The sequence below is a fragment of the Rosa chinensis genome, chromosome 2 (genome assembly GCF_002994745.2).
Source record: "Rosa chinensis cultivar Old Blush chromosome 2, RchiOBHm-V2, whole genome shotgun sequence".
Taxonomy (NCBI): domain Eukaryota; kingdom Viridiplantae; phylum Streptophyta; class Magnoliopsida; order Rosales; family Rosaceae; genus Rosa; species Rosa chinensis.
Window position 1 is genome coordinate 51,374,685 of NC_037089.1, and position 25,740 is coordinate 51,400,424.

At 36.4% G+C, this 25,740-nt stretch overlaps 3 protein-coding genes and 1 long non-coding RNA gene across 8 annotated transcripts; 1 reads left to right on the forward strand and 3 right to left on the reverse strand.

Moving 5' to 3' along the window:
- The first annotated feature begins 2,446 nt into the window (after nucleotides 1-2,446).
- LOC112186427 (protein NUCLEAR FUSION DEFECTIVE 4) lies at nucleotides 2,447-7,621 on the forward strand. 2 transcript variants are annotated; one of them, XM_040514697.1, is made up of 4 exons: nucleotides 2,447-3,101; nucleotides 5,374-5,887; nucleotides 5,975-6,263; nucleotides 6,751-7,621. In XM_040514697.1, the coding sequence occupies exons 1-4, from the start codon at nucleotides 2,772-2,774 to the stop codon at nucleotides 7,214-7,216; spliced, it is 1,599 nt and encodes a 532-aa protein (XP_040370631.1). In that variant the 5' UTR covers nucleotides 2,447-2,771; the 3' UTR covers nucleotides 7,217-7,621. The 2 variants fall into 2 exon arrangements, with proteins under 2 accessions (XP_040370631.1, XP_024180626.1); XM_024324858.2 differs by having other exon boundaries at nucleotides 2,448-3,101; nucleotides 5,374-6,263.
- A 153-nt stretch (nucleotides 7,622-7,774) lies between these two features.
- On the reverse strand, nucleotides 7,775-9,056 carry LOC112186429. The gene has a single exon (XM_024324860.2). The coding sequence runs from the start codon at nucleotides 8,947-8,949 to the stop codon at nucleotides 8,332-8,334; it is 618 nt and encodes a 205-aa protein (XP_024180628.1). The 5' UTR covers nucleotides 8,950-9,056; the 3' UTR covers nucleotides 7,775-8,331.
- A 4,208-nt stretch (nucleotides 9,057-13,264) lies between these two features.
- Nucleotides 13,265-14,619, reverse strand: LOC112190776. The gene is made up of 4 exons (XM_040513462.1): nucleotides 14,616-14,619; nucleotides 14,244-14,500; nucleotides 14,065-14,153; nucleotides 13,265-13,542 (listed from the first exon to the last, which is right to left on the reverse strand). The coding sequence occupies exons 1-4, from the start codon at nucleotides 14,617-14,619 to the stop codon at nucleotides 13,518-13,520; spliced, it is 375 nt and encodes a 124-aa protein (XP_040369396.1). The 3' UTR covers nucleotides 13,265-13,517.
- A 6,245-nt stretch (nucleotides 14,620-20,864) lies between these two features.
- On the reverse strand, nucleotides 20,865-24,927 carry LOC112189610. Of its 4 annotated transcripts, none has more exons than XR_005806924.1 (9): nucleotides 24,694-24,927; nucleotides 24,398-24,583; nucleotides 22,857-23,039; nucleotides 22,036-22,217; nucleotides 21,757-21,947; nucleotides 21,592-21,678; nucleotides 21,312-21,353; nucleotides 21,174-21,230; nucleotides 20,865-21,061 (listed from the first exon to the last, which is right to left on the reverse strand). It is a non-coding gene; the product is annotated as an uncharacterized LOC112189610 (long non-coding RNA). The 4 variants fall into 4 exon arrangements; XR_002931995.2 differs by having other exon boundaries at nucleotides 20,867-21,061; nucleotides 21,757-21,931; nucleotides 24,694-24,924; XR_005806926.1 differs by lacking the exon at nucleotides 21,312-21,353 and having other exon boundaries at nucleotides 20,868-21,061; nucleotides 21,757-21,931; nucleotides 24,694-24,923.
- Between the last annotated feature and the right edge of the window lie 813 nt (nucleotides 24,928-25,740).

Here is a 25,740-nt window from a genome sequence, read left to right on the forward strand (position 1 = left end):
TGACCACTGAATATCTAAGATAACATGTCTTGCATCTAAAATTTGGCAATTTAACGTTCAAAAACTTCACAATAATTTTCTTTTTCTTTTTAAGGAGACACAAGAATTTTATTGATAATATGGCAGCATTACACAGAAGTTTATCAAATACAAAAAAATTCCACTAACACAACTTGTTTTTTAGGTCATCATCCTTTACAAAGGATATTTTCTAATTTGACTTTGGTCATTATATATGTTTTTTGTTTCCGTGTCTTTTTTTTTATTAAATAAACAACTCATATACAACAACTAATTTATTGTGAGTCAAATTCACTTCGCTTTAGGAAAATTATCATATTTGCTTCTTCTATTGCACTGGCTGTGATATCTCAACTTAGTGATATTAATTCACTTAGCAAAGGTACCATGCATAATACGGTAGTGGAACTATATGTACTTCATTCAATTGGAGTTCTTAGAAGGTTACCTTGTGCACCAAAAGTCACATATATAGATTAACTGGTTGACTCCACTTTCTCATGTGGTGAAAGTGAATACATATGGGACAGCTAGGGGTTCCCCTGTTCTGGCAAGCTTTGGGGGAATTGTTAGAAATCATTTGGGTCTCTCACTTGGTTTCTTTGCGGTTTCACTTGGAGTTGCCACGACTCTTGAGGTTGAGCTCTATGCTATTCGCTATGCGATGGACATTGCTTGGAAAATGGGTTGATGACGGCTTTGGATTGAATGCGATTCCTCACTAGTCATTCATTTTTTATCTTCAGCTTCGCATTCACAGATACCTTGGAATTTAGCAGTTTCCTAGTATAACTGTTGTACTTTATTGTCTTTGATGGTGGTTCCTTTCTCACATATTACCGCAAAGGTAATCAGCTAGCAGATAAGCTAGCTAATTATGGAGTGGACAATGCAGACTCTCATTGGTGGGATAATTGACCTTCTTTTGCAGTGACTTCTTATGGCAGAAACCTCTCTGGTCTTCCAGAATATAGATATAGTTAATGTTTTGTTTGCTTTTTTTTTTCGCACATTTCTTTTTATTAAAAAGGTTTTGGTTTGGTCACCCTTTCTATTTGTATTTTCTTTTAGTTTAATAAAATAAATGGAGAGACGGGCGATGGGTTCCCGAATGTAATGGCCCTCTCCTTCGAGAGTGCAGGTGGGCGCTTGACCCTCCAAATCGACTGTTGCAGATGAGCTAACATCGCCTAATCTTGAATTTATAAAAAAAAAAAATCACGATCTTCCTCTTATAAATATGATACTTATATCATTATATTAAATAGTACTGAGTATTTTTTTCTACCTTCTTTACTTTTGTTATATATATATATATATATATATATATATATATAAAACCATAAATATTATATATATATAAAACCATAAATATTAGCTTAAACAAAAAGTACGATGTCCCATCGTCCCCTCATAGTCTTCGAAATATTTTAACAAAGTAATTTGTGCGAGGGCAATTTGACTGTTCAGGCCATCGATTAAACTATCAAGTAGCAACTAACATATTAACATGGAGAACAAGTGCTGTCGTATTTTAAGTATTAAATTATTCTTGGTGATGGCTCTCCTTTTAGATATCTTGCGGTGCATCCTCTCTCGAATTTGACGTATATTCTGCACTGTGTAGTGTGTACCATGCGCCATTTCCAGTACCACGTTATTGGCTCCATTGAAATCAGGTACCATTTGAAATTCACATGTTGCACGAGTTGAAAGTTAGTTCATCCCTTTTGGAAAAAATAGAAAACAAATGCAATTAGGGTACAACAACTAAAATGATTGGACTGTTTAATTCGATGACTACTATCTACAACAATTGGTGGATGCAGTTGCGGACTCGACTGCTATCTACAGCAACTTGATTGAGCAAAGGAAACCACGCGGACCAATTTGCAAATTTTTTAATTGACTAGTTATTTCATGTATTTTTATTATTTCGTCTGACATTAATGTAAGACTACATCAAGCATACTACCTCCCTATAATGATATACTCGCTCCACATAGTGATAGACTAAATTGGCTTGATGGCCTTGCTAACTATGGTGCTTCATCAAATGGTTTTACCCTGTGGGATTCAACTCCAGGTTTTATGGTGAGTCATTGTAATAAGGATCATTTAAGTCTTTCTAATTTTTCATTTCGTTAATTTGTATTTTTTTAGTAGGAGGTTAGCTGCGTTTCTTATGTATGTCTTATATTCTTTAATTTTGTAACCTTCCTTTCATTAAATAAATTTCACTCACTTGATTGAGTTTAAAAAATTAAATAAATAAAATACAATAAAAAATTGGCTTGATGGCTGCTGACGTTAAAAGATGGTCCACGATTGATACACCATGTCTTAACTTTCTCTAATTTTATGCATACGTACAAAACATATGATTTGAATATATAAAAAGTTGAACTCAACATCTGCCCTCTGGCTTGCGGCCATTTCTTCTCGACTTGTCACTGCCCTCTCCAGTCTCCATGAGTTTCGGTATAACTCAGTCCAACGGACAAATGCCATATCTCATAAGTTAGGTGGCCTTGGTACCGATAGCTCTAAGACCCTGTTCTTTCCCCACATTTTTTCCTTCCCTTTCCATCCTCTCCTTTTGACCCTTGTGTATGTTTTGGACCTTCTTTTCCACACTTTTCCTGCCTTTCCTCTATTTCTGACCACTTGGTACGAGTATTAACTCATGACTTGACTGTCTTGCAACCACTAGCAAGTATCAAACCATATGTTCCATTGTAGCACCAAAAATGCCAAGCCCAGTCCTGAAAGCTGGGAGCAGACCACCATGGGTGGGTTTGGGAGCGGCTGTTTGGGTCCAAATTGCTGCTGGCAATGCCTACAACTTCCCACTGTATTCTCCTTTGCTGAAATCCGTGCTGGGTTATAACCAGATGCAGCTGACCATTCTTGGAGTGGCCAGTGATATTGGAGAGAGTGTGGCTTTGCTTCCTGGGATTGCCTGCAACAAATTCCCTCCTTGGGCTGTGCTTCTGGTTGGTTGCGTGCTTTGTTTCTTCGGCTATGGAGTTCTCTGGCTTGCTGTTAGTGAGACTGTTGCTAACATGCCTTATATTTTGGTGAGTCACCCTTTTCGTGTCTCTGTAGTTTCTTCTCTTTTATTTGAGTTTTGGCAAATACCATTTCAAATTGGTTTGTGGGGTTTCAACTTGCTGCTGAGTTTGTTAACTCCAAGTATTGAAATTTTGCTGTGAATTGGAATGTTTTGGATACATGTATATATGTGCAAGGGGGTTAGACTGCACTTTTGGATATGACCTCCTTGATAGATATGAATATCTGAACTGTTGGATTGGAATATACATATTAGACGTTGTTTATGTCATTGCATAACTTGTTAAAAAGTATTTCTTGAATTATGTATCTACCACTATCGTCTTGGTTGTCCTCTAATAAGATTTTGATCATGATTTTGACGATGTGGTGCATCATGCTGATATTCCATTTTCTGCTATAATAAAATTAGCTTTTCATTCTTCAAAGGGAATGTACCGATGTTGAGCTGCTAACAGTGTGGCCTAAGATTTGAAAGAAATTCTTAAAAGCCATCAGGGAAATAAAGTGTTTTTCTTTCCTAATTTCATTTATTCAAGGAGCTATATCACATCATTGTAAAAGAAAGAACCCCATGGCTGAAAACAAATGCATGCTATAAAAAAATTATCACAGCTTCCTCCCAAAGTTGGGGTTTAAGTGTTAATGTTGGATGGGTCTAATCAGAAAGAGGTTGTTGGATATGAAAAGAGATTAAGGTTTGCCTAAACTATTTGTCTGTGGTGGAATTGACCACCGTCCAGTGTCTCCTAAAGTTCAAATGCTTTGAAAATGGTTGTACCTTTTGGCTTTGGGCGTTCTGGTAGCCTTTGAAAACTCCTGTAGTGAGAAATCAAGTCTGCTGTTGATTTTGTAACGTACTTTCCTTGTAAAGATACACTATTTGCAATTAAAACATTACAGCTATCAGGAAACCGTATAGCATAAAGGGAAGAATTCTCTACTGTGTATACCTGGGGCTTGTGCAACTCTATCTTATATCAATGACACAAAATACAGTCTGGGTGAAAGCACCAGAAACTAGACACTACACAAAAGTCAAATGCATTTTGCTACAGTTTCAGGAACGTGGGACGTTATGCACAATAGATACTGATTACATGGGTTTATAAATGGTTTGACCAAACACAAGCTATATGATTTATGGTCTCAGCCATAGAGACCATAAGGATGAAAAAATAATCAAGATATGGTTCTTCTAAGTGTGCGTGTGTGAAAAATTTGATGGTTATCAATTAATTCCAATTTTACTGTAGTTGAGTTTGGCAACACACTCCTGAATTTCTTGCAACACCCTTCCATCTACACGTGCAGTGAACAAATGTTCTTTCTAAGCATGGATTGATTAGATTTTCAAACCCGAATGATTTTTCAACTTCGTTTCCACTAAATTGTGGTTGTACAGTTGTTATTTCTTGTCTCTATTTTGTTGAGTAGAGCTCACCTTGTCAGAAACTAGAAAATTATGCTTAACCACCCTTGGCTCTGGATCCAACGGTAAAAAAAAAAACTCAAAACTTAAAAATAATTCTTTCTACTGTTTGGATCTAAATCCAAGGCTAGTTGAGCATAATTTCCTTGGTCAGTTACTGACATTTGAATACCATCTCCATTTTGTGTATGTAGTAGTATGGAGTTACTAGTTGAGTTTCTTGGACTTTTCTCTACAAGCATGCATTAATCTTTGTGTCATTACGTTAATCTGTTCAATCATTATTTCACTGTTTTTTTTTTTTTTCCATGGAGTAGTGCCCCAATCTATGAGAGTTGGCTTGGCTATTGGCTTCAGAATAAAATTAGTATCATGGAATTCTTTAAATGCATTAACTTGTTATTTGAAATTAGTAAAATTATTTAAATGCATTAACTTGTTATATACATGTCAAATTCTTTTTTCTGTATTCATTTTGTCGTTCAGCTGCTTCAGCATTGCCTCCTCACCAGCATTCTTGTATGAACAACTGAAGATGTTAAGTTATGCAGCTTACAAACCAAAACTATTCAGGGAAAAAGCTACTTTAAACGGAAGTCTATTAGTGCTAGAAATTAAGAGGGGGAATATATATGTATGTAAATAAGCATTCATGTTAATTGTCACCTCTTTAATATGGTGAGCTATCTGCATTTACCATTATTTGCTTTGTTTAGGTTGCAAATTTAGTTAGTCAAAACTGTATTTTGACATATGTTATCTGCGTACAGTTGGGGTAATGATTTTGGTATATATGTTATTTTTTCATTTGGATCTCTAACGTCTATCTTTTGATGCTATGGCAGTTGTTTATCACAATTCTCATTGCCACGAATAGCAATGCTTGGTTTGGCACAGCTGTGCTTGTTACCAACATGAGGAACTTCCCTCTCAGTAGAGGCACTGTTGCTGGCATTCTCAAGGGCTATATTGGGATTAGTGCTGCAGTTTATACAGTGGTATACAGTTTGGTGCTTAAAGAGTCTGCCTTAAATCTATTGCTGTTCCTTGCTCTTGGGCTTCCTGTTTTGTGTTTGGCCTTGATGTACTTTATTCGGCCATGTACTCCAGCTTCTGGAGAAGAGTCTTCAGAGCATGGCCATTTTCTCTTCACTCAAGTTGTCAGTGTTATGCTTGCAGTCTATCTTCTCATAATCACAGTAGTAAACCAGATGATATCCCTTAGTCAAACAGTTTCTTATATTTTGATTGCTATTGTGGTTATCCTTCTGCTGTCCCCCCTTGCAATTCCTGTCAAAATGACATTATTTCCTGTAAGGGACCGAATTGATTCTTCAGACCAACTTGCTCCACCAGAAGGTAATGCAACCCAAACAGATCCTTTGTTGACACCATCTTCATCAGCTATTAATCTTGGAAGTTTTCATGAGGCTGATGATTCTTCAGACGTGGAAACTCTTCTTGCTATTGGGGAAGGGGCAGTGAGGAAGAAGAAAAGGAGACCTAAGAGGGGAGAGGATTTTAAGTTCCAAGAAGCTTTTATAAAGGCTGATTTCTGGCTGCTTTGGTTTGTATATTTTCTTGGGGTAGGTTCAGGAGTAACAGTGCTCAATAATTTAAGCCAGATTGGGGTTGCATTAGGCAGCGATGATACGACAATATTGTTGTCTCTCTTCAGCTTTTGCAATTTTGTGGGTCGTTTGGGTTCAGGTGTTGTTTCTGAACACTTTGTCAAGTAAGTGCTCATTGACTTCTATTAAATTGAACAACTAGATCTAGGCTTTATTCCATTTTTCTTGTTTTTGTTTTTTAAAGTTGTTGTACTAGATCTGATGTTTTGTTTGGGCTTCTTATATGTTCTGCTAACTCAATTGATTGACTTGTGTTCTTTGTACCTTCATTTTTTTATTAATTGAAAAATCTTTCAGACAGCTCATTGGTGCTTGTCCCTTTATGTATATCCTTCCTCTTTTGCCTTCCATCTATTGCAGGATTAGCAGATTGGATTTTTTTGGAGATTGTACTTTTTTGTTCTTCATTACTACTTAGTTTCTGGTATTCACATTAGTCCTTGAGATTTCTATCAACATTCTTACAATCCCAAGATTATGGACCTTCCTTGTTTCCAGCATATGATTACCTATCTTCTCTGTCTTTGAATGATGGAGTTGTTCTCTTGCCTCTAAGGGAATGACATTAATATCACATTTTGTCCATTGCAGGAACTATACACTTCCTCGTACATTTTGGATGACATGTGCACATATATTGATGATCCTATCGTTCATTTTGTATGCGTTAGATCTCAGTGGTACTCTCTATGCTGCAACTACTCTGCTTGGTATCTGCTATGGTGTTCAGTATTCTATGATGGTTCCAACTGTCTCCGAACTTTTTGGATTGAAACATTTTGGTATAAATTACGGCTTCATGTTAATTGGAAATCCTATTGGTGCAGTTCTTTTTTCAGTTCTTCTTGCTGGTAATTTATATGATGCTGAAGCTGCTAAACAAGGAACCTCCACCTGCATAGGTGCAGACTGTTTCAGGATCACATTTATAGTTTTAGCCGGCGTCTGTGGGTTGGGCACCATCTTGAGCATAATTTTGACAGTTAGAGTACGTCCCGTTTACCAAATGCTTTATGCCGGGGGTTCTTTCCGTTTGCCTGCTAGTGCAATCCACTGATGATTGGAGATGTTATTATGTGATGACATCAAGCAGCACAGGTTCTATGGAGAGTTATTCAGATAACTAGGGAACATATCCGCTGCTTATATCAGTTGCATTTACGCTATAAGTCACCCCAAGCAGGCCAGCGGCATATGTTGGTTGTGTGCTACTGGCAGATCGACTGGCAGATCGAGGAAAAGCTAAAGACAAAGGTTGTGGGGGTTATCATATTCAAATTGATGTATTATTAGAGTTTGAGGTATGCTGGGTTTCTTATGAACATTTAAGAGGAGACCCTTTTTCTCTTCTTTTTTTTCAGTCATCACAGTTATGTTATATTTAGACATTCTAGAATGATTTATATTGGTAGCCAACCTCCATCATGAAGATTGACACTTCAATGCGGGTTGTTTTTCAGAATGTCAAAGTCAGCAGTCTTAATCCCGTTTGTCAGCTCACCTAAAAAACAGCCCCTTGAAAAAAAAAATATAATAATAATAATAAAATAAAAATCAAATTCTGTGATCCAAAATGATGCTCTTGTTATAATCTTTTGAAAATGAAAATACATCATACAACAAATCTTTCTCGGGATCTTATTCAAAGACTTGTCAAAGACTACTTACAGAATAATAGTAAAACAAAAATTGTTACACAAAGTACATTATCGTTGTACCATTTTGAGTTTTTGACAAATTGTCGCCATGTTTGCCTCTCTGAAAATACGTCTAAAATAGATGTTTTATGAAGGTTCACCGAAAGTTCGGATATATCATATAACAAATATCTCTACAATTTCTTGTTACTGTAGTTTTTCATATTTAATATAGTAAATACATATCTTCACAATCACACTAAACACTACTGCTTTCAATTAGAATCACAGATAAAGACGAGACACATACAAAACAACCTGTCATTGCTGGACTCGACCCTTGAATTTAAACTTTTGCCCAATGCATGACCCACCTACACTGGAAAAGCTAAATAACCCTTGTGCTGAACAAAGCCAAAACTCTCCCATGGTGGAAGAACCAAAAACCAATCCCTCACCATTAAAATTACCATCATAGACAGATGACAACAGTGAAGAATCAAGAACAAACTGACCAAAACACTAGAACAAAACCTCAGGTAGGTTTCAAGTCCTGGAACATGGTATCCCACCTGATCTCTTCAACCCCGGTAGACCAGTACCCGTCATCATCTGCGTCCATCTTCTCCTCCTTTCGAACATCGTACACCACCGGACTCGAAAAACCGTCGCCGTGAGGCTGCCCGGAAACCACCACAGGACTATTACCAGCTGTACCATTTGTGAGCAACAACCTGGTGCCTTGTACTTGTTTGGTCGCCCCCAACTTCTTGTTCCTCTTCAGCATGGCTCCTCTAAACCTCGACTTGTAATTACTTGGCCTCGGAACGAGTGCTAGAGCTGAAGAATCCTCACTGCGGCGAGTCCACGTCCGTACGAACTCAGCAAAACACCTCTTGGTCTTCTTGATCGCCACTATAAGCCTCGTCATGGGCCGCGGAGCACTACTTGCTAGTCTACCCTTTTCTTTTCTAGCAAGCTTGAGGATCTCTAGCCTGTGTTTGGCTATGGAGATTCCCATGCTTTGAAGAAACTCGTGGTTGAAGTAGAGAATGTCTTCTTCCTCGAGTTCATTGTGAGCAAAGCAAAGACCATACTCGTACACAAGCGAAGGCTCTAGGCCGGTTTTGGATAGCCATGAGAACCAATCCATGATGATGTAGAGTGAGTGCGCAATTGAGTTTGTGTCTGTGTGATGATTTGAGAATTGAGAGAGAGAGAGAGAGAGAAAAAAAAAAGAGAATGAGGGGGTATGTATAAAATGGGGGATGAGAAGGGAATGTAAAATATAAAGTATAGGGGTGGTGAAGTTGTTGAGGGTGACTTAGACTTGCTTTTGAGGTTTGGGGGTTTCCTTTGATTTTCTTGTAAAATGTAGGTTAGTTGTTAGTTGAAAACTTGAGAGTGACTAAAGAAAAAGGAAAATGTGGTGTGGGGCATCAATGTCCATTATCCTCCAAAATGGGCTATGTGATAACAAACTTTATGGAGTAAGAGCTAAGGCTTCCATGTGAAATGGTAATGCCATAAATCACGGTATGGGAACATAGAAGGGTGCGTGGGTCTTTCCCATTACTAGGGTTTGTGCATTCATTTGGTGGAAAGAAAGTGGCATAAATAGGCTCAAATTTGAGAATTGACAAGTACCCTGGTTTGCAAGCTAGGGATGCAAATCCTCTTTGAAATCCGAGGCATTCAATGTAGATTTGAGTTCTGTTATTGCACTTCAATCAAGGTCGTGAGAACCTTTCGGATAAGAGTTTGAATGAAGTAAAGATAGCACTCTTGCTCTAAGTTAAGCAAAAATGACATCTTTTCGCAAACCATCAAAATATCTAAATTATCTTTCATTTATGATTTTATGAGTGATTTCGCAACATATTTGTGATGAGATTTTACATTGAGACATTTTTATACTTTGGAATATTTTGTTAATATTTGAACATTTATGAAGTTTCACGTGTTTTGAAAGTTAAGGATAATTTAGACAATTTATGTGACAAAAAGACTATGTTTGTTGATGTTATGAAATAATATCATCTTTGTCCACTAATCGTGTAACATAACCTTTTTTAATTATGTTTTTTCAAAAAATATAGGACCCTTAACATATCATACTATCTAACTTATTTTTTTCATTCATCACCACTTGGGTGATCATAGTTTGGTTGAACTGAAAGATAATCAACTACAGATTGCTGCCTAACTAAATGAATTACATATGATGGACTGAAATATTTAGAACGTTGGCCTAAATTGCATGACTGCAAAGCACCTACTTAAAATGATTAAAGACCTTTTGAAGTCACCAATTTTACTCAATATATCATATAATTTCCTATTAAACTCAAGACTGCTCAAGAGAATTATTCAATTCACTAAAGCGGTCGTTGTGCCATTTGATTAGTGATCATGAAATCTTGTACAAGCAAAATGTGACATGGGATTGTGCACAGACCTTTTTTCTATACTGAAGAAAATACTTTTGCCAAATCTGTGACGAATCTACTTTCCTAAAACACAATCATATACTCAAATATAAGAATCAGCTGATACAATTTTTGTTGTTGTAGGCTTTGTTTGTGCCTGCTATCACCAATTATTATTAATCTAGAATTTGCAGATACAAAACATGAGATTAATATATTAACCAAAAACACGAACATAAAGCTCTTTGCTTTAGGTACACGTTGAGCTATTGTCATATTGGACCATTTTCTAGAATGAGTCAGACATGACTATGCTAATTACATAGGGAATTTGGCAATCACACATAAGCAAAAGTCTATAATATTTTAACGTTTCGCTGCATTAATGGGTTAACTCCGTATAAACGTAATTAAGCTATATCTATATTTATACTATTATTAAGAGAAAATGCTTTGTTAGCCAAAATCTAAAATTTTGACCAAATTGACCCTAAAATATTAATAAACTTTGAGAATTAATTAAATCACATGAATAATTAAGACATTTACAAAATATTTTTTTATTTAAAAATTTAAAAAAAAAAATATCCACAGCCCACTTTTTTCTCTCTCACTTTCTTTTCTCTGTAATAACCAACTTTTTTATTTTTTATTTTCTAAAAAAAAATTAATAACTTGCACATGCAGAGCATGTGTGGAAAAATGCTAGTTATTATTAAGAGAAGAGGTTTTGTTAGCCAAAGTTATTATTAAGAGGTTTTGTTAGCCAAAGTTAGTGTGAAAAGACAATAAAATCCTTAGACCTTATATTAATTTTAGATAATTTTTAATAATTGAGTGGTAGTATGGTAAATGGTAAAATTAAAAATTACGTATAAAAATAAAATAAATAATTTTCAGATAATTAACTACCTATATCTGCAATAACCACCCACAATTTCAGATAATTTCCCTTTTTTTTCAAATAACTTCTATTTTTTTCTCAATATAATAATTATAAATTTTTTACACATGCCCTGCATGTAAGCAGAAAACTAGTATAGTTATTTATTAACTTGAAATCGTGTTATGTTAATCTACAAATAGTCCAATATTATATATCAATACTTTCACGCTCTACATGCAGACAACTTCTTTTTGCAAAGTAACGGCTTGAGATAAGTTTTAGAGTCCAAAATGTACCTTGACTTATATTGGTCCAACGATTATATAGATTATACTAAATAAAAGTGCCTCATAAAGTCGGTCATAGTGTGTAAGACGCTAAAAAAATACCCACCGCAGCTTTAGTCGGCTGTCTTTTGTCTTTTGTAGACACATCTCCTCAATCCTCCAAATATTGCTAAACAAAAGAAAAAGAAAAAGACGCCACTAATAATTCGTATCAATAAAGTGCGCCTTCTATGTTAATATTCAGTATATATAACTGAGACAAAGTTTTTGAGATTTGGCTCCAACAAACTAGTGCCTCCTAGCTCAAAAGGTTCATAATAACAATTTTTCCTGAATCCACATGCCCCTATCGATTACATTTTGGACTAGAAGAGGTTCACGGGCCTATTCGATTAGAGTGGAGCACTATTTCCATGTGAATGAGAAATATTCTGTTCAGGGAAGGATTTGTATTTTTGTTGATGATTAAGAGCAATTGGAATTTTTGAAACAAACAAATAGAAAAGAGAGGGTTCATTTAATACAAATGAGATTGAAGATCCCATCAATCTAATTGTCCGTCTAGTTGTCTATTGATTTAAGTGAGGTCTGAAATTTTAATGACATGTAGATCGGATCATCGAATTATGAAATAATTATAGTATCTTTTAGACCTCGTTTGGTTCATGGAAAGGAAATGAAAGTAATTCCTTTGTTTTTCTCATGGGAAGGGAAATGATATTTCCCAACAACTTTCCATTCCGATGTTTGATAACGTAAGGAAAGTTATCAGGAAAGTTATTAAAAAATTTGTAAATAATGTAATAAAATAATATGTTGTGAATAATAAATGCAATGAAAGAATGAGGGAAAGTGATTCATTTGGGGTTTGGAAAAAACCACTTTTCCCCTTATTTTCCCTCCATTCAGGAAATGATTTCCTTTCCTTTTGCATCCCAAACGCAAGAAAAGAAAAGGCTTCATTTCCTGATGCTTACTTTCCGTGAACCAAACGTGGCCTTAGAGTAAAAAGATATCATCTCAAACCAGCAGCAGAACTTGGTGACAATTCAAATTTACTTTAAACTGCTTTAATCTAAATTTATTGGTTCTTTGTTCTTATTGCAACTCTTACTTTTTCATTCACAAATCACAGCTGGATTGTGCCAATATTAGACTGGTTTATAAATCTAAAATCTCACATTAATCCACATTGCAATTTTTATTTAGGGGAAAGAAATTATTCCATTGCTAACAAAGGTCAATACATATGACCGTACTAGATCAGACTAGAGTAACCATTTCTTTAAACTAGTTTCATCATAATGTCGAAGCCACAAGCCAGCCATACTAGAAGTCATTTTAGGAACTGAAACTCAATACAATTTTGATAAGCTCACTTATTCAAACCACTGAACTAACCAAAAGCAAATACTAACCATAAGAAAATAACCTAAACTAAAAAGTAAAACTAAACTCATATTCTACAACAAGCCAAATCCGATCTTGGCCAACGAAGGCGCCTAAGAGCATCTCCAATGGGTTTGTTATTTGGCCTTGGTCAAATTTGAATTTGACATATGACATGGCAAATTTGATGTAGCAACATTTTGACTATTTTTAGCTCCAATGGAGATGTCAAATTTTATTTATGTTGTCTTTCCTTCTTTTTTTCTTGTAATCAAAGATCATACAATGAATGGTTTCATTTAAAGAGATGCAATTGAGATTATGAGAAAAGAGATGCAATTGAGATTATGAGAATTTGAGAAAGGGGAATACATAGCCTGAAACATAAACATTAAACTGCTTGAAAACTAGCAGTCAAGATAGCAGGAAACAGAATCAGCTAGAATTTGATAGCAGTCAAATACAACATCACTGGAAACCAACAAACTGATACAAACTGAAATGGATTGAAAACAGAAACAGAAATTGCACAGTTCTAGCAGTCAAATAGCAGGAAACATAGTCATTCTTAAAGGGTTTGCAAGCAGTCAAATACATGATCACTGGACAAAACCTCAAACTGATACAAACTAAAATGGAAACCAACAACCTTGTAGGCATTGCAGATAATAAACTGTTGTCTACTCTGCAAGTTTACTGCTAAAATATTGATGGTTCAGCAGTTGATGGTTCAGCAGTTGATGTCTCTCTCTACTCTGAAATATTGAATTACACACACAAAAGCTGCAAATTCAGCAGTTGATGGTTCAACACAAAAACATGAAAGATAAATGCATTCTTAACAACAATCCCCTCTTAAAGATACTCGGTTAGGACCCTATAGACATCTAAAAGACATGTTTGAAGTTTAAAGCTACAAAGCCCTTATCTTGGTATCAATAACTTGTCTCAAGAAACCGTTCCCTTCCTTCCTTAATTCCATATAATTGAGCTTCATAGAGAAAGCACCAAATGGACTCCTCTGTATCATTTGGATTATGGGCAACATCTATTCGGAACTGCTCTGCTCCTTCTTCAAATTTGTACATAAAGATAAATAATTTAACCCTAGACACATAGCTTCACCAAACCAGTTCTAAAATTTTACACTCAATTTGGGGACCAATAAATTTTAGTTCCATACACGCACAAATTCAGCAAACCCAACCCACCAATAACTGGGATTTATCAGAATTAACAATTTCAATTTGGAGATGAATCTGGTTTTACTAGAATACCTCTTTCGGTGGAGTGACTGGAGTGAATAACCCATCAATTTTGAACATTGATCAAGGGCTGAGCCGCAAGCCGCCGAAAAACGGAAGAACTGAAGATCAGAATTCGGAAATCAGAAACTTCAAAAAAATGGTATATCTGAATATAAAGGAGAAGAAGACGGAGAGGGAGAGAGAGATACCTGGAGGCTGGAGCTCGGAGACGGAGAGGAGGAGAAGAAGTGAAGGAACAGCGCTTGAGAGAGGAAAAGAGTGTTCCCCTTTTCCCGGTGGGGCTTGAGCCCTACCTGGCCCGTGGCTGGATCCGCCCCTGGAAGAGAGGAAGCTTGAAGTTTTGGGTGTGAGCAAAGGAAGAAAGACGCGAAAGGGAAAGAGATAGAGAGAGAGTAAGAGCGAGAGCGAGAAACAATAAAAAAATAAAAGACCGAAAGGGGAGAATCTGTCAAATTTGACAGAGGATGCTCTTATGTCAAATACACGTGTAATAGACATATGGGTTGGAACATAATTTGGTTGGTCAAAAATAAACGTTAGCTGTCCATCTGGCAAAAGACCCATCTGTTAGAGATGGTCTAAGAACATCAATTTGTATCCCAACGAAACTCAAGAAAAGAATAGCACCATTGACATATTGTAGAAAAGGGCTAGTACATCAAGAACCTCCCCCGACACGAGTAGCGGTGACCTGATCAGGGTCAGCCCACCACCAGCACAGCCGTGACGCCCGTCATATGGCTCAACTTGATTTACCCTTGATCGGTACTAATCAACTCAAATCATATTACTCCAAAGGATACCCATCTACCACAACTAATCCACACCACGATCCCAGTCACTACATCCCTTGACAACTGTAGCACTTGACCACCACGGTATCAATTCCCACAGCCCCTAGAGACTACCCTAGATCAAGACAGTCCACCATCGCAACACTTACACTATTGCCACGATCCTAGGAAAACAATAGCCTTAGAGCCTTGCCTCCAGCTCACTAGAACTCAAATGCCAGATGGTATCACTACTTGGTCAGGGCAAAGCAGAAGTTCACCTCTGCCACTGCTCACAAAACCCTAAGTTTTGGTCTCAGGTCATGTTTCTATTTAATTGAGCATTTAACCGTATATATATATATATATATTTTTTTTCGGAACTGCAATTACAAAGCAATCACAACACCCAACTAGGGTTTACATCAAGGAACAACAATAAAAGACTACCCACATGTATCTTCACTCTAACAAAGAGAGACTGACGCGTCAATGAATCCAACGAAGGAGACCAATTTGAGTTGCTGAACGTGCTAAATTGACCCAAAAAAGTAGCAATTATCGGAATAGGAACTTACCACAATAGAAGACTATTAGGCGGGCTATCCCAGGATCTCCCATTCTCCTCAACACAGGCTGATAAAGAAACACCCGGCTTTAAGCCAAATTAAGACTGGGTCGTGTTAACTATGAACCAGCTACCCAAATCAATCCACACGCCGGAATCCACAACGACAACCATAACTCGATAGAGCATTTAACCGTATATTTAGCAACTCCTCAGTTTTTATTTATCTAAGATAATATGTAGATAAAGAGGAAACAGGAGAGCTCCTCTAGTATTTTTTCTTGTCTCAGCACCGCAGTCGTGGTCTAAGATGGTAGATGAAGCTGCCGCTCGTTTAACGGCGTCACTTGCAAATCTAAAAAGGAGAATGTTACTTTTGGTGGTAGTAGCAACGGTGTATTGTCCTAGCACCATTACATTGTAGGGTGTCTTATTTCACTACTGAAGATCTAAAGGTCTTCTTGGGCACTATGTCTTCTGTATAAAATTTGAAGAATCAGCACTCTATTCGTGATTATGGAGTGATCATTTTTCTGATTCGTGCTCAAATTCTCGATGATGAAGGAGCGAGACCAGATTGTCAAGGAGGACCCCGGTTTTATGGCAAGTCCAGGGTCAGCCTGTGGCAAGGCAACCAGCGCAATCGCCTTAGGCCTCACCCTTGAGAAAGCCTCACTTTAATACTCCTTATGAAGTGTTTATGTCTGATTTCAAACCAAAGGCCTAGTATATGGCCCAACAATTAGTTTTAAACTTAGGAAACTTTGTAGTCAAAGAAACTATCCCAATAAAATTGGGCCCTTTTCTCCAAATCCACTTTATTCACTTAAACTTGAGGCTTTATGACTTTGTTAGACATTTTTATGTCGGTAAAATTGAGGCCTTTTAGAAATTTTAAATAAGAATAAATAAAAAATTCTACTAAAATTGAGCCATTTATAGAAGAAAAATCATTTGAAGAAAATTCATTCAATTAAAATTTAGGGGAAATAATCATTTACCCAATTTCAGCTTAAAAATTATCCACTTGTTCCACTAAGAGTTTTTTAACCTCATTTACCTCAAACACTCTAAGAGATTATTTCCCTATTGCCCAATTAATTCTTTTTTTTTAAATTCTTTTTTATTTATTTTTGGGACTTTTTGGCCCTCTCTTTCTTTCTCACTTAGAGAGAGAAGTCGTCGGATACTTTACCGGACTCCGGTGACTAGTAGCGGGCCACTGACTCCGGTGACCGGAATCCGGGGACCGGAAGCCAAATCCCGAATCCGGCTACCGAACTGGTGTCCGGATTTCTGGTGTCTAAATTTTTTGCCCCCTAATAATATCCAGTAACCATATTATTGCCTCCCAGTAATCATATTATTGTCTCCCAGTAATCATATTATTGCCCCCCAATACTCATATTATTGTCTCTTAATAATCATATTATTGCCTCCAATTACATAAACTCCCAAAACCAAAATGAATACAATACAGGCACAATTGATCAATTTATATGCATATTATTGCCCCCAATACTCATATTATTGCCTCCCAATAATTATATTTTTGCCCCGCAATAGACATGTATAACTACTCAATAATTTTTTTTTTTTTCATTCTTCTTTCTTCTTTCCTTATAAGCCTTCTGCCAAATTTACTAAAAAAACAAAAAATAGGGCCACCCAGAAAAAACCAAGCAGTGGAAGTTATTATTACAAACTCATAAAGCAACAAGAGGGTCGGAGCCAAAGAGGTCGCCAATGTCTTGGAAATAGTCGCAGGTTGTGGTGGCGGAGATCCGAACCCAAAATTCATAGCTGAATCGGCGAAGATGTTGCCGAAATTTTCAAAATCGTTAAAGCTATCTTTGAAAACAACGACTCTGGGTGCAGCCCGGGACCGGAGATACAATCAAGTTGAGATTTCCTTGATAATCAGTTGCCGGCGAGAGAGACAGAAGCAAATCGAAGACGTACCCGATTCTACTGGCGGTCTTTGACTCCTTCAGAAGGTCCAGCCCGGCCTCGCCGAGCTTCTCAGCCACGAGGGTCGTTGGCTTGGAGTCGAGCCTGGTCGTGGAGGGCAAGACCACGAATTTCGATGCGGTGATGGCGAGAGCCGGCGTCGGGCAAGACCACGAATTTCGATGCGGTGATGGCGAGAGCCGGCGTCGTGGGTGTCCTGCTAGAGGGAGGGAGGGAGGAAGGGAGGGAGAGAGAGAGAGAGAGAGAGAGAGAGAGAGAGAGAGAGAGAGAGAGAGAGAGAGAGAGAGAGAGAGAGAGAAGAGAGAGAGAGAGAGAGAGAGAGAGAGAGAGAGAGAGAGAGAGAGAGAGAGAGAGAGAGAGAGAGAGTGTGTGTGTGTGTGTGTGTGAAGACCCGAAATTTTCAGTTAAATGTTTTGTAATTCGATGTTTGTTTAATTATATGAATTATGAATTGTCGGCTTGAGTCATATGATGTATGAGGAATTTGGTTTCGAATGTTTTTATTTTCAAAACGAACGTTATTTGGGGGGGGGGTCACAAAAATAGATTTTTTATACGTAGAAAATTTGAGAAAACTTCATTTACGAAAGTTGTAGAGCATGTCGATACTGTTGTAAAAAATATGGGACGGAATTCCTATAACGTTAAAATAAAATAATATGAAAATATCTTGGGAAATAAACATTGAGATATAGATAAGAAAATGAAATAAAGTAAGAAAATAATATAATATATAGATTTTATATATGAAAACTTATCGAGTCGAGGCGTGCAAGTGCACTGTCCTAAGAGAAGATTTGTCCCCTACTGCACAGGGTTGAATGACGAACTTCCCCCAAGATACAACAACTCTTCGAGCTCCGTCGTGCAGCTAAGAAGCCTCATTGAATCTTTATCACCCGTGCACTCAAAACGGTGTATAAGTAAAGTATGTATATGTATAGTTTGTAAGAATATCTTTAGTAGAGGTATTTGGCTAGAGTGGTTGCATTATGGTGGATTATACCGTCATGTATACCCTCATTATCCGACAATCTAAACTCCCACACATGTGCATGTTTCATGTCTCACCATATGTCTTCCAACCATAGCCACGTACCCTTATATAGGGCACACTTACCATACCATCAATAACCTCATTAACCATATAACGGTCAAATAATAATCATATATTTAAAATATAAAACCGTTAAACCATAAATAGAGGAATAAACACAAAATAAAAATAACTCCAAAATAAATAAAGAAATAAATATAATATAATATATTTTAATTTTAAATCATAAAATTTCCAACAGATACGAGTTCTTGTATATGCGGAACGCAAGAATCGCAGTTTGTATGAAGAAGTTATAGCATTTGGAAAAGTTGCCAAATTGAGTATATATATAAATGGAAAGTTGCCAGAAATAGGGTTTCCATTTCTGTCACCCGTTTTCTTCCTCCTCTTTCGTTTTCTCTCTCTCGGCCGAAACGAGCTCAAAACAGAGCAACTCTTCACCAGCCAATCTCTCCCTCCTCAGGCCACCTCAAGACATCAGACCACCTCCATTAGTTTCGCCTCGACCTTGCGCAGCTGCCAATGGCACGGCTTGTAGAGGCGGCAGGAAGCTTGTTTCCATTTCCAGCCGTTTTGAGTGCGAAGTAAATATCTTGAGCTACCGGCCACCAAAACTTGAGTTTCTTGGCTTGTTGAACCCATCTTGAGTTGCTTGACAAGCACCAAGAAGGACAACACCTGAAGTGACCGAGTTGCTCAAAATGATTAAACGAAGAGGAAAATCTCAGCCTCGACACCATAGGAAGTGGTCGGCTGCGGATCTGTCCCTAACTCCGACGGCCTTTTCCGGCCACCTCCGGGGGTCCCAAGGGCAGTTTCTGCCCATTTTTATGTTCTACATGTAGATACGATCATTTCGATATATAGCATGTGAATTTTGGAGATAGTATGATTAAGTTAGGAATTTTACAATTTCAATCGATTTCGATAGTTCGATTTGTGATCTGTGAAGATCGGACCATCCGTTAGACTTGAAGTTTGTTATGATGATCATAGGACTGTCCTGATGACTTTGTGTGGTCACGGGTGAAGATCCGACAGTTGGATCTTCATATAAGTGCGTTTTTGAATTATACGCTAAGTTAATTATCGTATTTGGTTAGGTAATTGACAGTTGAGTTGGCGGACGATTGTGAATCGTGTTTTAAGCTGTTGAGAAGACGCAGCCTGATTAGAGGTGAGTAAATCTCACATGGTTCATTTACGTACCGAATTTCCTTGTTGCACAATTAATTGCTATGCATGAAAAATGATTTTAAGGATTGAGTTTTAAAGTATATAATAAATGAATTTCTTTGTTTTTATTCCGTGTGAACTATAGTTGGTATTAGTGGTCATTCCTGAGTGGATTAATAAATGAATTTCTTGGTTTTTATTCCATGTGAACTATAGTTGGTATTAGTGGTCATTCCTGAGTGGATCAGTATGTATATATATCTTGATTTTATATGATATGGTGTGACATTGAGGTGTGAAAGTGTGATAACTTGGGTTATGATATGTCATTGGTTTGAGATTTGCCATGATGTATTATGTTAAATGACATTGAATGAAAGAATAATGATGGTGATTGTTTTAGATTATTGTTTAAAACGCGTGATGGTTTTAGAATTACAATTTATATGGTAATTGGCTATTGGATTGTGAGAACGCGAATGTGAGAATAGTTATAACATTTGAGTCTAAGGGACCTTTAAATGTTCGATCTATGGATCATATGACACTGTAGGGAATGTGTGATTATATCGTAAAGGTGAACATAGGCCAAGGTGACATGTTACGATTAAGCTAGAGCTCTAGTTTGTCTGCCATTGTGTGACATGAAATTGTGTGACATGAAAGCAGCGAGTTGGGTTACTCGTGATCATGGACACGGGCTGGAGGTTATGAGGTGTCGAGTGGTGAGACTTTATTTGAAATAGTTTTGAGTTTGTTAATGAATGTTTGATTTGTGTTGAAAATGTTGTGATTAAGTTGTGTTTTCGTGGTTTGTTAAAATTTACTCACGAGTTTGTTAATCGACTCGAGTTTTAGGACTTAACAATTTTATTTGTTTGTTTCTCCTAACTAGAATCACCCTTTTTTTTCAAATACTTATCTACTTCTCATTTTTACATTTTTTTTTCTTTTTTCTATTTTCTGTTTATTTTATAAATTGACTATTTTACCCCAATCTGTTTTATGAGTGTTAAAGTTTTTTTAATAATCCAAGGTCATTATGGTACATTTTTTCTGTTTTGACTAACAAAATCTCTTCTCTTAATGATAGTACTAGCCTTCCTGCACGCGCGAGTTTTATTTTTGGACGATACATTTCCCATATGCACATTTTCGATCCTCTATTACAATGTATGTCAGATTTTGTTGGGAAGTGCAATACAATTTCCGCGTTACACATTACTCTCTTAATTGCAAGCATTACACTACAGTGGTACTTGGTTTTAGAAATTCATTAGTAAAAAACATTAAACTTCATACAAAAATATGCACTGGTATATACAAATGTTTGCAATAAAAACATACTTTTTAAAAAGGAACTTATATACATGCCTATATACATATTTGTTCAATAAAATCCCCATGCTCGAATCAACTCCATCTCAGCCATCCATTTGTCAATAGTCGTTGCCCAAACTACAAATTAAAGTACAAAAAAAGAACAAAACATTATTTAAAAAAAAAACATAAGATAGTGTCTCGATTTTTTACTTTAAGGTGAAATCGATGTATTAAGTGAAGTACATACCATGAAGTTGGCTAATTTTCTTACTGCAACACCCTTACTCCAATTATCGGAAGAGTTCTGTAGTGATAGAAAATATTAAATTCTTAATTGTATGATTTGACCAAGTATAGCATATGAATGAATTCATTATATAATCACCTCAATATCATGTTTCAAATCCTCAAAACATTTGATGTAGAACTGTTAGGAGAAACAAACCATTATTGTTAGGAGACTTCATAATAGTTCAATGTCATGTATACTTGCTCTTAGGTATCACAATTGAAATATAACTTGACCAAAAAGCTGTTTTGTTCACGATGTTTTTGCCTCCTGCTCATCCATATTCAAATTTTTTTATGAAAAAAAGTACAAAAATTGTTGTGACTGTTGAAGATGCATGCAATAAAATGAAAAAATTATACATCATAATGAATACCTAATGCGCAAAACCTTTCTCCAAGTTCGTTTAATGTGACAAATATCGTGTGTCATCAACTCTCTACGTGCGTTTTTGTAGCGCCAACTGTAAGAATTTAAAAATGTGACAATAAGGTAAACAACTACACTTAGAAGAAAAGAAACAAACTAACAGTGTACATACTGTGCATGCTTCTTTTTCTTCCACTCTTTCAAAATCAGCTCACTAAGATAAGCGGTGTTCATTTTTACTGATTGTCCCATCCGCCAACCAGATGAGAACACGGAAACACGTCTCCTAAAGCCCTCGTTTCTTTGAAACTTTTTCTTTTGTTGAGGGTGCCTAGCCCGTACATTTCCTACAAATAGAAAAAACTACACAAAATCAAAGATTGTAATAAAAAAAAAGTGCAATCAAATGTGTAAGTTTATAATCTTATTTATCGTTTGAACAAAGAAGTACATGGAGCTTGTTCAGTTTTGTTGCTTGATCTAGTTTCCACCATTGGTCGCTTTCCTTGAGCTATTGCACGTCGTCGGGCCAAATATGCTCGGCGTTGTGAAAAACTCATTGACAGTCGCACTTTCCTACTATGCCGAGCACGTACATGCTCCATTTGGTCCATGAGTCGTTAGGACTTGTTGCTATAAAAAAACAATACATTTCTTTAGCTTTTTTCTTCAAATCTTTTTGGTATAAATTTTTCCATTCTAAAACGGTTTGTATTTAAGAGTCACTATTCATTTATATTTTTATTTCAGTTTATGTTACTTATCATTCTAAGTACGCACGCGACGGGAAAAAAAAAAATCTTTATTTCTTACGGGTAAGAAAAGAGACTAAATAGTAACAAACCAAAAAGAATTGAAACGATTGTACCTAGTTATAATGACCATTGTAAAAATGAACCTAATTCTGATCATCATTGAAAGAATAAATCTCAAAGATACTCTTCCTTGTAGTTCTACATACTCTTTTAACTTAACAAAATAGTCATCAGCTTTAACTAACAGACACATGTATAACTTTTTTTTTTTCCTCCATGGGAGGAAATAGTACAGATTCAAACTTGTGTTAATCCAAGTTTAAAAACACAGAAGGACAATTGTAAAAAGCAGTGGAAGTTTTTTTGGATTCACTTGCTTGGTGTCACTGTCACATTCACATAAAACAATGTCCAAATATAGTACATTTGCCTTAATAAAGCAATCCTGATATGGTAATCATATTTTACTTTCAGACAGCAAACAAAAATGAATGTGGGGAATTACTTGCATAAATACCTGAAGCACTGGCTGAGTTATTATAGGTCTATGATTGGACTAATTTCCGTAAGAACACAGGAATCTGAATCCCATTCCCATCAAAACTCTTAGCTCTAAACTTTAACAGTCTCCTTCTCCTTCACTTATCTTCTTTTTCTCTTGCTTTTCAATCACGGGTTACCAAAATAATCCCGGTCCTCACTGCCAAAAAAAAAAAGAGTTCAAGATGAAGGATAACTCCCGACGGTGTGTTTAGATCATAGCCGCCAAACCAAAAAACATACATTAAAGAAACAGAACATGACCCTTTAACAATCAAAAAGCACAACCAATGAGGAAGAAAAAGTAGAAAATTCTGGAAATGCGACTTTCAAAATCAAGTCATACAATGAGAGTAAGTAATTAGAGACGCAAGTCTACAGGGCATCCATTATTTTCCATTTTTAATATAGCCCTTCCACTCAAGAGTAAATGAATAAAAAACCTTCAAATGGTACATTGCAACACCAGATATCACACATCAATTGCAACACCATACAATAATCCAAAAAAGAAAAGAGAAACAGTTTCCTATCTGCAAAATGGTTTGAGAGAGTTTGGTAGACGGGTGTGTTTCTATATATCATTGTATAATATTCCTACTGCTTGGCATACCATCTTCCCACATACAAAATAGCATATCTGAGCAAATTTCACTAAATTAGGTAGAAAAATTGGAAGGGTGAAAAAAAAGAAAAGGAAAAGTCCAATATCAAACAATGTCATAAGCACTATTTCACATCCTATGATACCTCATTGAGTCATTTCAACTTTTGAAGTAGGAAGAACAAAAGCAAGTTTTGAGACCAATATTGACAACTCATGTGGTAAAGATACTCACTTTTGTTGTAACAAAAAACAATAGTTACTGTTTCAAATAAAACCCTAACTAAGTTTAAAGTTCGATTATCAGAAGCACACAGCGTAGGGAAAAAGGGGAAAATAGAACTTGTCATGAGACCCATCATGAACTCTTAACTTTTGACACCAAAGGCATTGGTGTAATAATGCTCCCTAAAAGAAACATTCATGTCGATATTTACTGAACGATTACCAAGCATAGTACAGTAACAGAAGTAAATTTAAAAGAAATATGCATGCATAACTAAGCATATACCATAGACAATAGATAAGAAACAGACAACATAGATCTAACAACTTGCAGATCAATCATACATATAATGGTTTACAGAACATACAACAACTCTTAACACCCAAAAAGTTAAAATAAGCTGTGCGTTGAGAAACAGAAGAATATGAAATCTTTAATATTAGAATATAGTAGATATCATGTATGGGAAGGCCTAACAATGGTCATCAATAAAAAACATCTCTCATTCATACCTAATCAATAGAGAAACATAGTTTGTTTGGTTCATTTGCACACACCCCCCCCGCGGTTACTATGATTATTTGAAAATGTGAAACCAAGAATCAATAAAATCACCAAACCATACCTATAACCAAAATTTTCAATGTAAGAGTAAGAAATCAAAATCGAAAAATACAGTTAATACTACCTCCAAACTTTTTGAAGCCATTAAGCTTGATTTATTCCAAATAGAATTGGTGGGTAGAGATTTGTTCAAAATCTGGAAACAATTATCAAGTCTTACTCCACTGAATCTGCAACACTATCGCCTGAGTTCATAACTATTTTACTCTGCCTTTTGGGTTTGACTGAGAATCCGCTCTGCACACAATATCTAACAGCGATAATCCAATTCCAATGAGTAACACAAAAAACCAAATATAACAGAAATAGGATACCCAAATCAATGGAAAAAGAATTCTGAAAATTACTGGCTAGTCTCACCTTATCTGCAACCACCGATTTTTTCCTCTTTCTGGGTTTAACTTTGCTCTGCTCCTCTTTCCCTTTTCTCCTTTTATATGAACCGTAAATGGAGAGTGGGGTGAATAGTGATGAAGCCATCTCTACTCCGAGCATCTCCCACGTCCGTCTTCAGTCTCCAACTGGCAGTCGTTCTTCGAGGAGATCGTGCTAACCTTTGGAAATTTTTATTTTCGTCTAATCATTCCGTATTTATTTTTTCTCAATTGTTTTTTTGTATTTTACGTTGTTAGCCTTCCATCATATTTTTCATTTAAGTTGAATTGTTCTTATATATGATGGGTAGTATGGGGAGTTCACTTTTTGGTGAACCTATTGACACTAAAACAGACTCTTCCATTTCTAATAGTAAAGATAGATATTAGACGTGCATAATTGAACTCAGAAAATTTTTGAAAAAAGATTTAAAAAATATATATATAAAATAAAATAAATTCACCTTAGGCCTCATATTCTATGAAGTCCACCCTGGGTAAGTCGTTGCTCTATCGGTGCTTAATTAACTACCTCACCGATGTTGACCATATTCTGATCCAGTTCATTCCGATCTAGGTGGAGATTTTTGGGTTAATTGCAGCGTTAGTGATGGAGGAGGCGGGCTTTAATGGTAGCTCGACATTAGAGTTTGTCATGCAATTGTATAAAAGGCTGATATTCGCAGAGGTACAACAATGTGTGCTCACTTATGCCATGGGATCTTAGCATCGGTGAAGCAGGCGTAACTATCGATCATTTGATTTTGAGTTTTCACCATCTCTGCCACTCTTCGGTTCAAGTATGACAAGTTTGTACGATTTTGCAGGGTGTGTGGTCGATCTTGTAGAACACCCCAAATAGGTTGTTTCCAACCACCATTTAGGAGTCAAGGGAGGCTAACCTTAACCCTATGACTTTAGGTATAGGGTTGCAATTCTCTGCTATAGTGATTGAGAATATGCCTCCTAGAGTTTTAGGCCGGAATTTTTCAATCACTGGTTCCCAATCAATTTGCTGCAGCACCCTTCTTCT

Coding starts and splice junctions, on each gene's coding strand:
- LOC112186427 (XM_024324858.2), top strand. CDS start 2,772: ATGCCAAGCCCAGTCCTGAAAGCTGGGAGCAGACCACCATGGGTGGGT. Junction 3,102..5,373: donor CTAACATGCCTTATATTTTG/GTGAGTCACCCT, acceptor ATGCTATGGCAG/TTGTTTATCACAATTCTCAT. Junction 6,264..6,750: donor GTTTCTGAACACTTTGTCAA/GTAAGTGCTCAT, acceptor TGTCCATTGCAG/GAACTATACACTTCCTCGTA.
- LOC112186429 (XM_024324860.2), bottom strand. CDS start 8,949: ATGGATTGGTTCTCATGGCTATCCAAAACCGGCCTAGAGCCTTCGCTT.
- LOC112190776 (XM_040513462.1), bottom strand. Junction 14,154..14,243: donor CTCCGAGCTCCAGCCTCCAG/GTATCTCTCTCT, acceptor TCTGATCTTCAG/TTCTTCCGTTTTTCGGCGGC. Junction 13,543..14,064: donor CAGTCACTCCACCGAAAGAG/GTATTCTAGTAA, acceptor TCAATATTTCAG/AGTAGAGAGAGACATCAACT.